Genomic DNA, 12,093 nt, shown 5'->3' on the forward strand with positions numbered 1-12,093 from the left:
TCCCGGGAACCGTCCCCGTCCCGAGCTTCCCCCTGGCAGCGGCCCCAGGCAGGTAAGATGCCGGCCCTGCCCGTTCCAGCGGAGCCAGTTCGGTTGCCGGCCGTGGGAGGTGTGTGTGTTCCTCAGCGAGCCCCGAGGTGAAGCGTGCCTTGACGGCTTTGGCTTTATCATGTGCTTTCCATTTAAAGAAGTTTTGTATGTCTAACAGCTCGCCTGAAGTTTGACAACATAGGGGTTCAGCGCTGTTTTTTGTAGAAGTACTGCTGGCTAATAATAAGCAATGGTGTAAGGACTTGTATAAACGCCATAAGCAATAATAATATAGTACTAGCAACTATTATTTATTTATTTATATATTATTATTTATTAGTGGTACTAACAAGTGAATTGTGGCCTAATAAGCAAGGTGTTGTTTATTGATTGAAATAGTAAAGTTAAACACCTATTTTATATACATATACTTGTGGCTTAGACAAAGAGGTAGCAAGTTATATTAATCATAAGTTATTAATTTATAAGTAGCGTTCAAAAAGTAAAAATGCAGGCCAAGCTTATCTAGTGTTTTGCTCACAGCTTTCTGCTTGATGACTGAAGCTGGTAAATTCAGCCACTGAATACAATAAAGACTGGTTTAGGCAATGTATGGTTAAAGCAGTTTTATGAATATATATGTGATGTATTGAAGTACCTTAAAAATGAATACTGTAATACTTCAATGGAACTGTGCAGTAGTAAAAAGTGTTATGGATGTACATATTTAGATAGACCATTGCAGCACTTCATTGTAGTCAAGTGTTAAATAAATCCATTTGGATGTGAGTTTCTGTTTTGTCACTGACTAGCTAGAGCGGCCATCCAAAGTCTTTCTTATTTTGGGGGTAGTTCACTCATGTCGCCTTAGTATTTGTGAGGAACAAGCACAATAACTCTATGTTTCATTTCTGCTTTGTCATTTGTCCCAGAGCAGTGCAATCATGGCATCCATGGAAGAAAACTTTCCTCGAGGGGGCATCCAGAAGAAACCTGCAGAGGGAAAAACACCCAAGCCAAAGTCAGAGCGGGACAATTTGTTTGATGTATGTTGTTTGCATGCTCTTGGTTAACTTCTCAGAGCTCTTCCACTGTCAGAATTTGACTGCAGCCCTCTCTACCTGTTACTTCTACAGTAAAGTATAGAAGGGACTCCCAAAAATAGATGTCTGCTGACATCCACCATCCTCCTGATCTCTGAAAGATCCCTAATACCTGTTACATCTTGAATATGATGACTGAGAAAGTTTAGTCAAAATTATTGATCAGGCTGTAGCTTTTAAACTTTCCACAAGCATCTTATCCCAAGGGGCTGCTTGGTGAGCTTGGTGTTACTGGATGCAGGCTAAATTGGTCTTTCTGTTGGTACAGTGTGGTGCAGATCTCTTGCACCACTCTTTTCTGTTCCCAAGATTCAGCTTTATAAATTATCAGCCTCGATTCAGCCTTATAAATTATCAGCCTCAGCCCAAAGTAGATACTTTGGAAGACTTGCATGTAGACAGACAACAGTTAACAAGATGGTTCTCTTTTTTTTGTCCAAATCAGTATTTTATTCATGGCAGCAGAGTTCTGCTGTAGTGCAAAGTTTGTTTCTTTATCCACTTTTATTTTTTAACCTTCTGTGCTTGTAATCTGCTTTAGGTTCAACATGAAGAAAAATCTCAGAAAAGAAAAAGGAGCCAGAAGGACCAAGAAAAGCAGAAAAGGTTCAAGGCAGACAAAACTGTTAAAGCTGCTGTTAAAGAAAATGTTATGAATATTGGACCACTCACAATTGAGGTTGGTGCATAAATGTTTGATTTTGTGTGCCTCTCTTTTGTGGGCTACACAAAAATGGCATGTTTTCCCTCCCTAAACTGCCAAATACATCTGTCATCCAGTACAAAACTTAACTTCTTATTCCCCTGTTATGACTGACTTGCCAAGATACCCATAGTATGCTATTTTCCCTGCTCTCCCAGGCACTCAGTGAGGGGATGCTGCTCCTTGGCTGTATCAAAGAGGTCAGTCACTACGAGCTCACCATCAGTTTGCCCAACGGCCTCTCTGGATTTGTGCCAGTCACGCAGATCAGCGATGCCTACAGCAACCTGCTCACCAAGCAGGTGGCCCAGGGAGAAGTCCTGGAGGTGAGACCTGGGACTGGGGCTGTGATTTGTGCTTGGAGCTACAGGGTGTTGCGAGTACCTCAGAACCAACCCTGAGGTCTTGCTTAGGAGCCTGGCATTGAGTAACCTTGGTTTGGAACTGGATTTTCCAAGCAAAGTTTGCAGTTTCTTGGTAACAGCTGACTGCTAGAAAAAAATAAAATTAAACAATCAGTTACCCTGTCTCTCTGGTGTCAGCAGTGCCCAAGTTTTCCCAAGGTGTGGGAATGTGGGATTAGCACTACCCCTTTGCTGGTGGTGTTTTTCCCTGCTGAAGAGAAAGGCTGGCTTAGGGTCACTGTTGGCTCTGTAGGTGTTTCCTCAGCTGCAGTCTCCTGACTCCAGCCCACACAGTGTTTTTAAGCAAAGCCTCTCAGCCTTACTGACATGACATAGTGTCATCCCTGCCTCTCTATTGAGATTCTGGTGTTTGTGGCATTTCCTGCCTGTTCCTGAAGTGTTGACAGAGAAACAGGACTTTCTTATGGGATTTTGTTTTCAAAATCTACTTCAATAACAAATTCTAGCCTTATGTTATTTAATATTGTAAAAATTGTGTGTTTCTCTGTTGATCATGTTGCTGGGCAGGAGTTGAATTCCCTCCCAGACCTGTTTTCTCCAGGGACACTGGTCAGGTGCATCGTGACCAGCATTGAGAAAAGTGACGATGGACGCCGCAGTGTCAAGTTATCAATTGACCCCAAGAAGGTCAACAAGGGCCTGAACTCTACAGCACTAGCAGCAGGCATGGTAAGTTTTCTGGGTCTGTCAAAGCCTCTCTGGGCTCTTGCATTTCAGTTTGTCCTACATGGGATCAGAGCAGAATGTGGAGCTGCTCCCGCCATGGAAATGACCCGTGAGAAGAGGGTGGGTTTAGTTCTTGTCTCCAGGTTGTCATTCATGAAATTAATTCACTTTATTCTGTTTCAATATGGCCAAGTTATTTAATGATTTTTTTCTGAGTAAGTTTCTTTGTTAATTTTTCAGAAAGTAATATATAACATGGCTTGCAGAGGTGCTTGCTTGTTTGTTTTGTGTTTTCAGCTGTATAATTGTATGCACCTGCTATTTTTGAGCATCACAATTATTTTCCTACTAGTTTGTGAGCTCCTTATGTGTATAGCTAGATAAAGGTAGAGTTAAGTCCTCACTGCTAGGTGAGCTGTGTAATAAGAAAGAATGTAGTGTTCTTGCTCTGAAAAGTTCAGTTCTCTGTCCATATGAAACAAGGGAGTACTTGGGTGGTGAATCTCTTACCATATGTTCATTCTTTGGAGACCCAGCTGTTTCATTACATTACTGAGTTGCAGTGCTTTCTTCCCAACAGCTGCTCTCTGGTTCTGTGTTGAGTGTGGAAGACCATGGCTACCTCATAGATATTGGTGTCACTGGAACTCATGCTTTCCTGCCTCATCAGAAAGCCAAAAATTACATCAAAGCAGCCAAGAAGGGTAAGAAGTTCAGGAGGATCTGATGGGTTAAAATGGAGGTGGAGAATGATAGGGATTAAAGTTTATTCTATCTGTGGTTTAGTGCACCTTGGTGGGATTGGGTCTGGTTGCTGCAAACAGCAGTTTTGTGGCTGGTCTGCAGCAAACCTTTGTGTTTCAGCCCATGATCTGATAGACTGTGTTCCAAGCCCTGCTGCAGTAAACTTCACATAGATTGAGATGGAACTCTGTAAAAGCTTTGGAAAGACTGGGAGGAAATACTGAGTGCTCCTGCTAGAGGTTTTATGCTGTGACTTATCTTTGTAGGGCCTGACTTAAAAATAGGCCAGAGCCTGAACTGCCTGGTTGTGGAAGTGAAGAATGAGGGCAGGGTGGTCTGTTTGTCCATCGATCGATTGGAGGTGGCTGCATCCATTGCCACAGAGCGACAGAACTGGGCACTCTCTAATTTATTGCCAGGGCTGGTGGTGAAAGCTCGAGTGCAGAAGGTAAGCTCTGGTTTGGGTTTCTTTTGAGCGTTGTTGAAGGCAGGAGACAGGTGAAGCTGAGATGAGAGTTTATGCCCTGGAAAATTTCTGGTTGGTCTCAATTACTTAGCAGTAGCAAACATAATCTGCTAGACACTTCCCTCTACTGCATTCATCTGAGGTCTGATCTCAGTTCTGGTTGTGATACCCTGAGTATAAAGGCTTCACACTGAAGCTGCTGATGGAGCTTGAAGCAGACCAGGATTCATTTTGTGTTTTCTGGCCTTTACTGCTAAAGTATTCAGAAGAATTGCAGTAGTCTTCAGAGTACACACAGTATTATGAAAAAACCAGAGGTTTTTGCAACAGAGTGTGCAAAGCAGAATTGTTAGCAGTTTTTGTCTCTTGTGATATGCTTGTTGATTAACACCGACAGTGCTATTTTTTGAAATGTGTGAATTGCTCTCTGTGCTGCCTGAAAACTGAGTGTGGAAATTTTTTTGGCATCTTTTCATTCCCCTTCCTAGGTGGCCCCACTTGGGTTGAAACTGACTTTTCTGTCTTACTTCACTGGCATTGTGGATTTCATGCACATGGACCCAGAGAAATCCATGAGCTATTCTCCAGATCAAGTGGTAAGGAGGGTGGAGGATGCCTGGAGTTGTTACTTTGCTTACAACATCTCTTACCTTCTGCAACAGTTCTGTGGAATTATCTCTGCAATCTTAAGGCTGATAGCATCTTTCATATCTTTTACTTGAATTACTATTGTGGCTGCTTTAAAGCTGTAAAGAACAAAGCCATTCCTGGAAGACTTATTTGGGAAGCCTGGAGATTTGGAAGGGATAGAAACATGACTTCTGGCAGGAGGTGGCCTAGTGAGGCGGAGGGTTGTTTTCGCAGTCCTGTCAGGAGAGTGGCTAGTCATAGAGGGAAGTTTAGGGCTAAGTTTATAGATAGCTGGGTGGTTGGGGTAAATGTGTAGGGTAGCAGCCCTAGAAGGTTAATGAGTAGGAGGAAGATTATGAGAGATGTTAGAATTAGGGCTCATTTGTGTCCTTTTTTGTCTAGGGACATTATTAGTTGTTTTGTGACTGGGTTGATAAATCATAACTGGAGGGTTGAGAGGGTTGATCAATCATAGCTTGAGGATTGAATATCAGTGCTGGTGCCCTGCATTGATACCAGCCTAGTCCATAAAAACAGACAAAAGCAAAAATCCCTCCTTGGTGAGGCTGTTAGAAGCGAGCGATGTCTTAGTAGCAATACTGGAAAATGCTTGCATGTGGACAGAGAGTTCAGGTGCCAAGCAGAATGTCCATGAGCATGAGTGAGGTGCCTTTTCCTCTTTTGTTCAGTGAGCACTCTGTGTTCCAGGTGAAAGCCTGTGTGCTGTCCGTACACCCCACATCGCGGGCGGTGCGGCTCACGCTGCGCCCGCCCTTCCTGCATGCTGGAGGAGCCCCACGGCAGCTCCCCGGGCAGCGCATGGGGGCCGTGCTGGAGGAGGCCACCATGAAAGCCTTCTACAAACAGTTTGGGGCCATCTTTGAGCTTGATGATGGCACTCTGGCATTTGCACGGGTAAGTGCCAGGCTGGCGAGGCAAGTCCTCCATATCTATCTTAGCCTGCTGGGAAAGGGGGCTGGGAGAGGGTTTTATTTTTTGCCTTTATCCTCTTTGTGAGACAATACAATAAAGTTAAGATAGCATGCGAGATGTTTGTTAAATGATACATCCTCTTGTTTGAATTTAAATGTAGGAGGGTTGTTGTGGAAGAGCTGATGAAACCTGCACAAAGAGAATGTTAGAGGAACAGATTTGTCAGATGCTGGCACTTCAACCTAAGGCCCATATCAGTGCTTTCACTTTCCAAACACTCACTTTTAATTTCTTTTTTTCTAGTTGAAACATCTTTCAAAAACCAGAAAATCCTTTAAATCTGGGGCATTTAAGGAAGGTTGCAAACATAAATGTCGGATCATTGACTACAGCCTCATGGATGAGATGTGTATTGTATCTCTGAAGAAGTGAGTATGACAGACTCTTCCAGAAAACTGGTTGAAGAATTAGAGTGTTTGGGAGTGGAAAATTACACTACTTTGCTGAACTGGAACTTCCCATGTGGGGTTTTTGACTTGTATCTATGTTGTGGCACATCAGCTTGTCTGGGCATCCTGCACATATTCCCCATACTCTGTGGAATTGGGACACCACCAGTATCGTTGGTGAACTGAGGCAGAAGGAGGCTAAATTAGTTCTGCCATGATTGTATCAGAAGACCATGGCTCAGCACGAAATCAAGCTTTGATCTTGCAGCTCATTTGTATTATATAGTCCCTCTTAGTACTTCCAACTTTGTCGCTTTAAGCAAAGTAGATAATGGGTTCTCCTTTCATGAGGCCATAACTGTTTGACTGACACCTGGAATGGAGCCTGGTGAACCCCCCTGCACTTTATATCCTAAGAGCTTTTTTGGGAGATTGGTCAGTTGGAGTAAAACGCAGCTCTGGAGTTGTAGAACACTGGGGAATGTGTGGAATAATGGATATTTGGGACAAGTCAGAGAATGGGACTGTCTTGTCATATCCTGGGTTTCCTTCAAGATGACTGACTGGTCTCTTTGTGTCTCTTCTCTAGCCAGATTATTGAAGCACGGTTTCTGCAGTACCAGGATATCCACACAGGTGATGTGGTGCAGGTGAGCTTCTGGAGGACCTGAGCATGTTATACTTTAAAACAGTGATCTTGCCAATGTGCACTCCTTCTGCCTAATATGTGTGTCCAACTTTTGATCCAGACTAGTGAGATGAAAATGAGAAAAACCTTCTCTTGCAGGACTTGATTATTGGAATGCAATACTCTTCCCATTTTGTTCATGTTTTTATTCATGATGTGGCAAAGGCAATCAAATTTTATCTGTGGTCAGTCATTTATTTGTTTCCATAAGTACATTTTTAGAAAGACGAGCAAAAGAAATGAAAACTTGCCTTGCAGTCATGCAGTCAAAGTAAAAGTTCATGGTTGAACAATCACAGTGAGCTGATGGGCAGAAAGGTACTCATTATTTTTATGTCTGAGTCATGGCTGTATTGAATATGTCTCTGGAAACAATTCTAGTTTGCTGGCATCAATAGAGATTTTGCAGAAGTAGTCTATGCTTAAAGAAAAGAAGCTGTACAACAACCTTATGAAGTATATAAAAGTTAATGGGTCAGATTAGTTGGGTGGAATGTAGTTTGATCTAAGATTACTAGTTTTTTGAATGTGATTAGATTTGGTGATAGTAGGTGTTGTAGTGTCTTGACTGTTTCCTACATGACCACAGTCTGCTTTTCAGGCTGAATTTACCAATTTTTCCCCTGTTTTGGGTTTTAGGGCAAAGTGCTCTCTCTAAAACCCATTGGGATGCAGGTGAAAGTGGCTGATGGGATTAGAGGACTTGTGCCATCCCTCCATCTCTCTGATGTGATTCTGAAGCAGCCTGAGAAGAAGTTCAACATAGGAGATGAAGTCAAGTGTCGGGTGAGAGCTGCCAAACAGGGTCTTCAGCTGCTTTGCACTATGTAGCAGCTGAATTGATCAGGCAAGGACAGACCTCTGTACTCCATTCTTGTAGGTGCTCGAGTGCAATCCTGGAGGAAAGAAGCTGATTCTTACTCTAAAGAAAAGTCTCGTCCAGTCAAAGCTTCCAGTCCTCTCAAATTACGAAGATGCAAAGCCAGGCCTGATCACACATGGCTTTGTAGTGTGTGCAAGGGAGTTTGGCTGCATTGTGAAGTTCTACAATGATGTCAAAGGTCTGGTACCCAAGAATGAGCTGGGCTCAGAACCCATATCTTGTCCAGATAAAGTCTTCTATGAAGGCCAGGTAATTAATGTACCTCTGCTGTGCCATGTGTTTTAATGTGAAAGAGAAGTCTGCAGTTGGCTCCAATGTGGATTTTCCTGAGGAACCAGCTACACCAGGAGATGTTTATGTCCTTTCACTTTATTAGTTGTGCTCCATTTAAACAGGGTAGGCTGTTAAAAGGGCAGCTCTTCTTTGGGTATATCTGATTTGCCTTTCTAGGTTCTCTCTGTTCTGCAGGAGAACATGGTCGTGTGACTTGATTCTCAGTAGAAGTCTGGAGTTCAAGGCTGCTGTTTTTCCTAAAGAAGTTAAAAACTCTTACTACAGAATCATAAAGATGATGTTTTCTGATTGAGTGTTACTCTGGTTATCCTGTTGGTTTCAAATTACAGGCACTTTAGGAACTGTGTTATTCACAGTTCTGGTTCTTGTTGTGGGCAAAGTTACAGAGATCTCAGCCCTCTTCTTATTTTTTCTGGTGCCTTTCTTTAATCCCATTATTTTTTGGTTGGCTTAGGAGAAAGGTGATTTTCTAGTCAGAATTTCTGACTGCAGATCTGGAGATCTGGATTTTATTCTCAACTCTGCCACAGACCTGGTACAATCTTTCACAAGATCATTTAATGATTATGTATTTCTATTTTCCCTCTGTGTGATCAGAAAGACATTTGTCTCTGGTTGAACCTGTTAAGTTCTAGCCACTGGTCTGCTATCCTCGGGTGTGAGAGAAAAGTGTACTGTGTATGTATGTCCCTGTCTTCTTTTGTAGGTGGTAGCAAACTGAGGAGGGTCAGCTGAACTTAACTTGTGTTTTATATTTTTTTTCCTGCAGGTTCTTAAAGTAATGGTCTTAAAATGTGAGCCTCAGCAGGAAAGACTCTTGTTGTCCTTCAGATTATCAAGCAAACCTGGCCCTGAGGACAAATGGAAATGTACTCCAAAGGAGAAACAGGAAATGAAGTACCAAATAGGAGAGGTGTTGAATTTAGTGGCTGATTCCTTTTAGCCTTTTCCTACTCATTTTCCATATGATTTAGTATCATTTTGAACAACTTTGCTTTAAGAAAGCTTACAGTGATCAGGAACTAGCATTAAATGTGCATTTTTTACTGTGTGGTTGACCTGGATCAAAAATGGTATCTCAGTTTTCAGAGATCAGGATAAAGGACTCCCAGGAGAGTCCCTCTGGAGGTACCAATTAGTGCTCCTACTCCTAAGATGGGATCCTCTTTTTTTATTTTCTGGATGATGCTGATTTTCTTGCTCCAAAACCAGCTGCTTTTACTCCCTGGAGAAGAAAAGCTTTAGAGAAATGTTTTGAAATGTTTCTGTGTTTTTGCAATAAACAGTTTCCAACTCCCTGCAGATATTGCTAATGCAGGAACAGGACAGTTCTAGTCTTGATGAAATTACTCCATCCTTCAAATGAAGTCACAACCAAGAGAATTCGGTTCCAGCTCCTTATTTCTCTGGGAGCTGAGAATTAGTTTTTATTTTACCTGCAGTGTTGGCATGCTTCTTAGCTCAGCCCTGTTGATGTGAGAGATTTTCATGTATACCTGGGAGGCAACATCAGATTCCCTGCAGCACATCACATCCCATCCCCTGTGCATCAAAAGAGATGAGTTCAAAAACACTTGGAATTTTGTATCACTGTACTTGTTCTCTTTTCAGATAGTTGATGTGAAAATCTTGAAGAAGAAAGATAATGGGTTAGAAGTTTCCATCTTAGAAGATGAAGACAATGTGGTAGCCTGGATCCCCATGCTGCACCTCTCTGACTTTGCTGCTACCTCCAAGCTCCTGTGGCACTGTCTTCAAGAGGGAGATGTCCTGCCCAGAGTTATGTATCTAAGTGACAAGGGAGAGCACATTGTATCCTTTGCCACCTCAACCAGGCAAACAAAGTGTGGGGAAGGAGGTGTGTCTCAGCATTCCAGAGAATCTGCAACAAACATAAGAATACTGTAGCTAGTGTGAAGTGGAAGTGCCTGTCATGCTAATGATGCTTTAAAGAGGAATTATAACTTGCTCTAGAAGTGAGGCTCAGCTGGGGCTGGAATCTCTTCAGAAGTAGGTTGTGAGCTGACTTGTTTTCCCAACCAGCTTCTGGGCTGTTAAACCTATCACAACCTTAGGAAAAAATTGCTGTTTTGATATCAAAAATCTGAACTGAATTGTTAGGAAGTTGATATTTCTGCTACTGTGAAGGGTGTATCTTTAATGCTGAGCAGTTTAAGAGACGTGAGTTGCTAAATTTTTGTGTAGGGAAACCAAGATGGAAATTGAAATTAGAGCATTTAGCACTCCTGTACTCTCTAACTTGCAGCAAGTGCTTTAGCCCAATGGTTAGCAGCACTGAGATTTACTTGGCATCGTGCTGCTTTCATTCACCTTTTCCCATTTTTCTTAACTGGTTGTTCAGATCTTGAGTAGAAAGTCTGCAGTGATTTCTGCTATACAGGAGGAGCAAGTTGTAAGAAGCTTCTCTGAAATCCAGCCTGGGATGCTGTTGACTGGTTATGTGAGGAATGTGATGCCTTTTGGAGTGTTTGTGGAGTTTCCTTTTGGTGTGACAGGACTGGCACCCAAAGTGGTAAGCAATGCCTCCGCTTCAGTAAGCAGCATGTGTGTGATCAGGCTGCTTGAAACATAGTTCTAGCAAAGGTACAGTAACAAGGAGGGAGCAACTGGACTCCAGGCCCTGCATTTGCACAGCTTCCTGCTGCAGGGTAAAAGGGTTTAGGTTTGCCTTTTAAATTACTTCCAGAATGAAATGAAGCACTTCATTCAAGTGAGCTTAAACTTCAACAAGGATTTCATGTGATCTCAATAACTAATTTTAATTGATGGGTTTTTCTTAGTCTTCGTTAATTTCTCTTATGCATTTACATGAAGTCGTAACTCAAACCCTGCTGAACAGCTCTGTGGGTGGTTGGTTGATCACTATCAGCTGTGCTCAGTAACCTTGCTCTCTGTTTCCTTTGCACAGAGCATGAGTGACAAGTTTGTGACAGACACCAAGGACCACTTTGTGGTGGGACAGACTGTGATTGCAAAGGTGATGAGCATTGATGAGGAGAAGCAGCGTGTGCTCCTCAATCTGAAGGTGTCTGAGTGCAGCTCAGGAGATTCTGCTGCAGAGAGCTTTGGCCTCCTGAATCAGTACTTCAAGGAGCTGAAAGAAATCAGGGACTTGCTGAAAAGAGGTAAAGATTGTAAATGTTCTTCTAAAGGGTTTCAGGTCAAAAAAAAAGGTGCTCTAGAGGAAAAAGAAAATAATAACATTTAAGTGAAAGAAAGTTCAGTTTAAGCAAAGACTTCACTTCCCAAAGTAGCTTATTAGAAAAAGGATGTGTGTGCAGCGTCTGCCATTGACAAGAGGCTTTTTGTAAGTACAGCTGGAACAAGCCAAATAAATTACTCTTTTCAGTGAAGTCTCCTAAGCCTCTTGCATTGATTTTGGGTCAAGTGCTTGTGATAACCCAAGCACAGTACTCATATGAGGGTGACTTTGTTCAAATAGATTTACCTATAGGCATTATAGGTCCTCCAGCAGGGGTTTTCTCACATGCTCTTTTTCTAGTGTTTTTATCAAATTCTGACTTTGTTCTTTTAGATTCTTCCTATATCCAGTACTTTTTAATGTTTGTTTTCTGTAATTGTGAAGTGACAGGTCTGTTTTGTACTTCCAGTGTTCATCTGTTTTGCTTTCACATTTTTCCAAATGCAACGCTGGGTGACAGTGTTCGTATAAGATGGGAAAATATTCTCTCTAAAATTATTAGGTCCTTAATGTCACAAAAGGGTTTCTGCTTTGATTAACTCTTAGAATTTACTTTGTAGTTCTACAGATACATGAGCCTAGGCTTTGTTTTCCCTTATGAAGATAGATTAATACTTCATGTACCACTGAATAAATGTGAAGGCTTGTCTTGTTATTGTGAAGAAACAACATAAGTAAAACTGAATTCCCGCTTTTTCTTCCCTTTATTTAGGAGAGCCCAGCATTTGTGAGTTGGTGCCTGGGAAGAGGGTGCATCTGGTCGTGCAGGATGTGAGGGAGGATGGCTCAGCACTGTTCAGTGGCAGCTCTGTCACAGGCTTGACTGTAACTGCCACCCGCTACCATTTGGGAGGTG

General features: G+C 42.3%; 1 protein-coding gene across 1 annotated transcript in view; it reads left to right on the plus strand.

Annotated features, from left to right (window-relative positions):
* Positions 1-12,093, plus strand: part of PDCD11 (programmed cell death 11) — a 27,439-nt gene continuing 15,346 nt past the window's right edge. The window contains exons 1-18 of the mRNA XM_066554598.1: positions 1-52; positions 963-1,076; positions 1,675-1,812; positions 1,995-2,162; positions 2,769-2,930; positions 3,508-3,631; positions 3,938-4,119; positions 4,626-4,733; positions 5,476-5,682; positions 6,004-6,128; positions 6,739-6,799; positions 7,477-7,623; positions 7,718-7,969; positions 8,784-8,927; positions 9,626-9,826; positions 10,377-10,547; positions 10,944-11,160; positions 11,950-12,090. Of these exons, the coding sequence (XP_066410695.1) occupies positions 975-1,076; positions 1,675-1,812; positions 1,995-2,162; positions 2,769-2,930; positions 3,508-3,631; positions 3,938-4,119; positions 4,626-4,733; positions 5,476-5,682; positions 6,004-6,128; positions 6,739-6,799; positions 7,477-7,623; positions 7,718-7,969; positions 8,784-8,927; positions 9,626-9,826; positions 10,377-10,547; positions 10,944-11,160; positions 11,950-12,090 (2,650 nt within the window). The 5' untranslated portion in view covers positions 1-52; positions 963-974. The remainder of the gene's footprint in view (positions 53-962; positions 1,077-1,674; positions 1,813-1,994; positions 2,163-2,768; positions 2,931-3,507; positions 3,632-3,937; positions 4,120-4,625; positions 4,734-5,475; positions 5,683-6,003; positions 6,129-6,738; positions 6,800-7,476; positions 7,624-7,717; positions 7,970-8,783; positions 8,928-9,625; positions 9,827-10,376; positions 10,548-10,943; positions 11,161-11,949; positions 12,091-12,093) is intronic.

This window comes from Molothrus aeneus, chromosome 8 (genome assembly GCF_037042795.1).
Source record: "Molothrus aeneus isolate 106 chromosome 8, BPBGC_Maene_1.0, whole genome shotgun sequence".
NCBI classification, from domain to species: Eukaryota; Metazoa; Chordata; class Aves; order Passeriformes; family Icteridae; genus Molothrus; species Molothrus aeneus.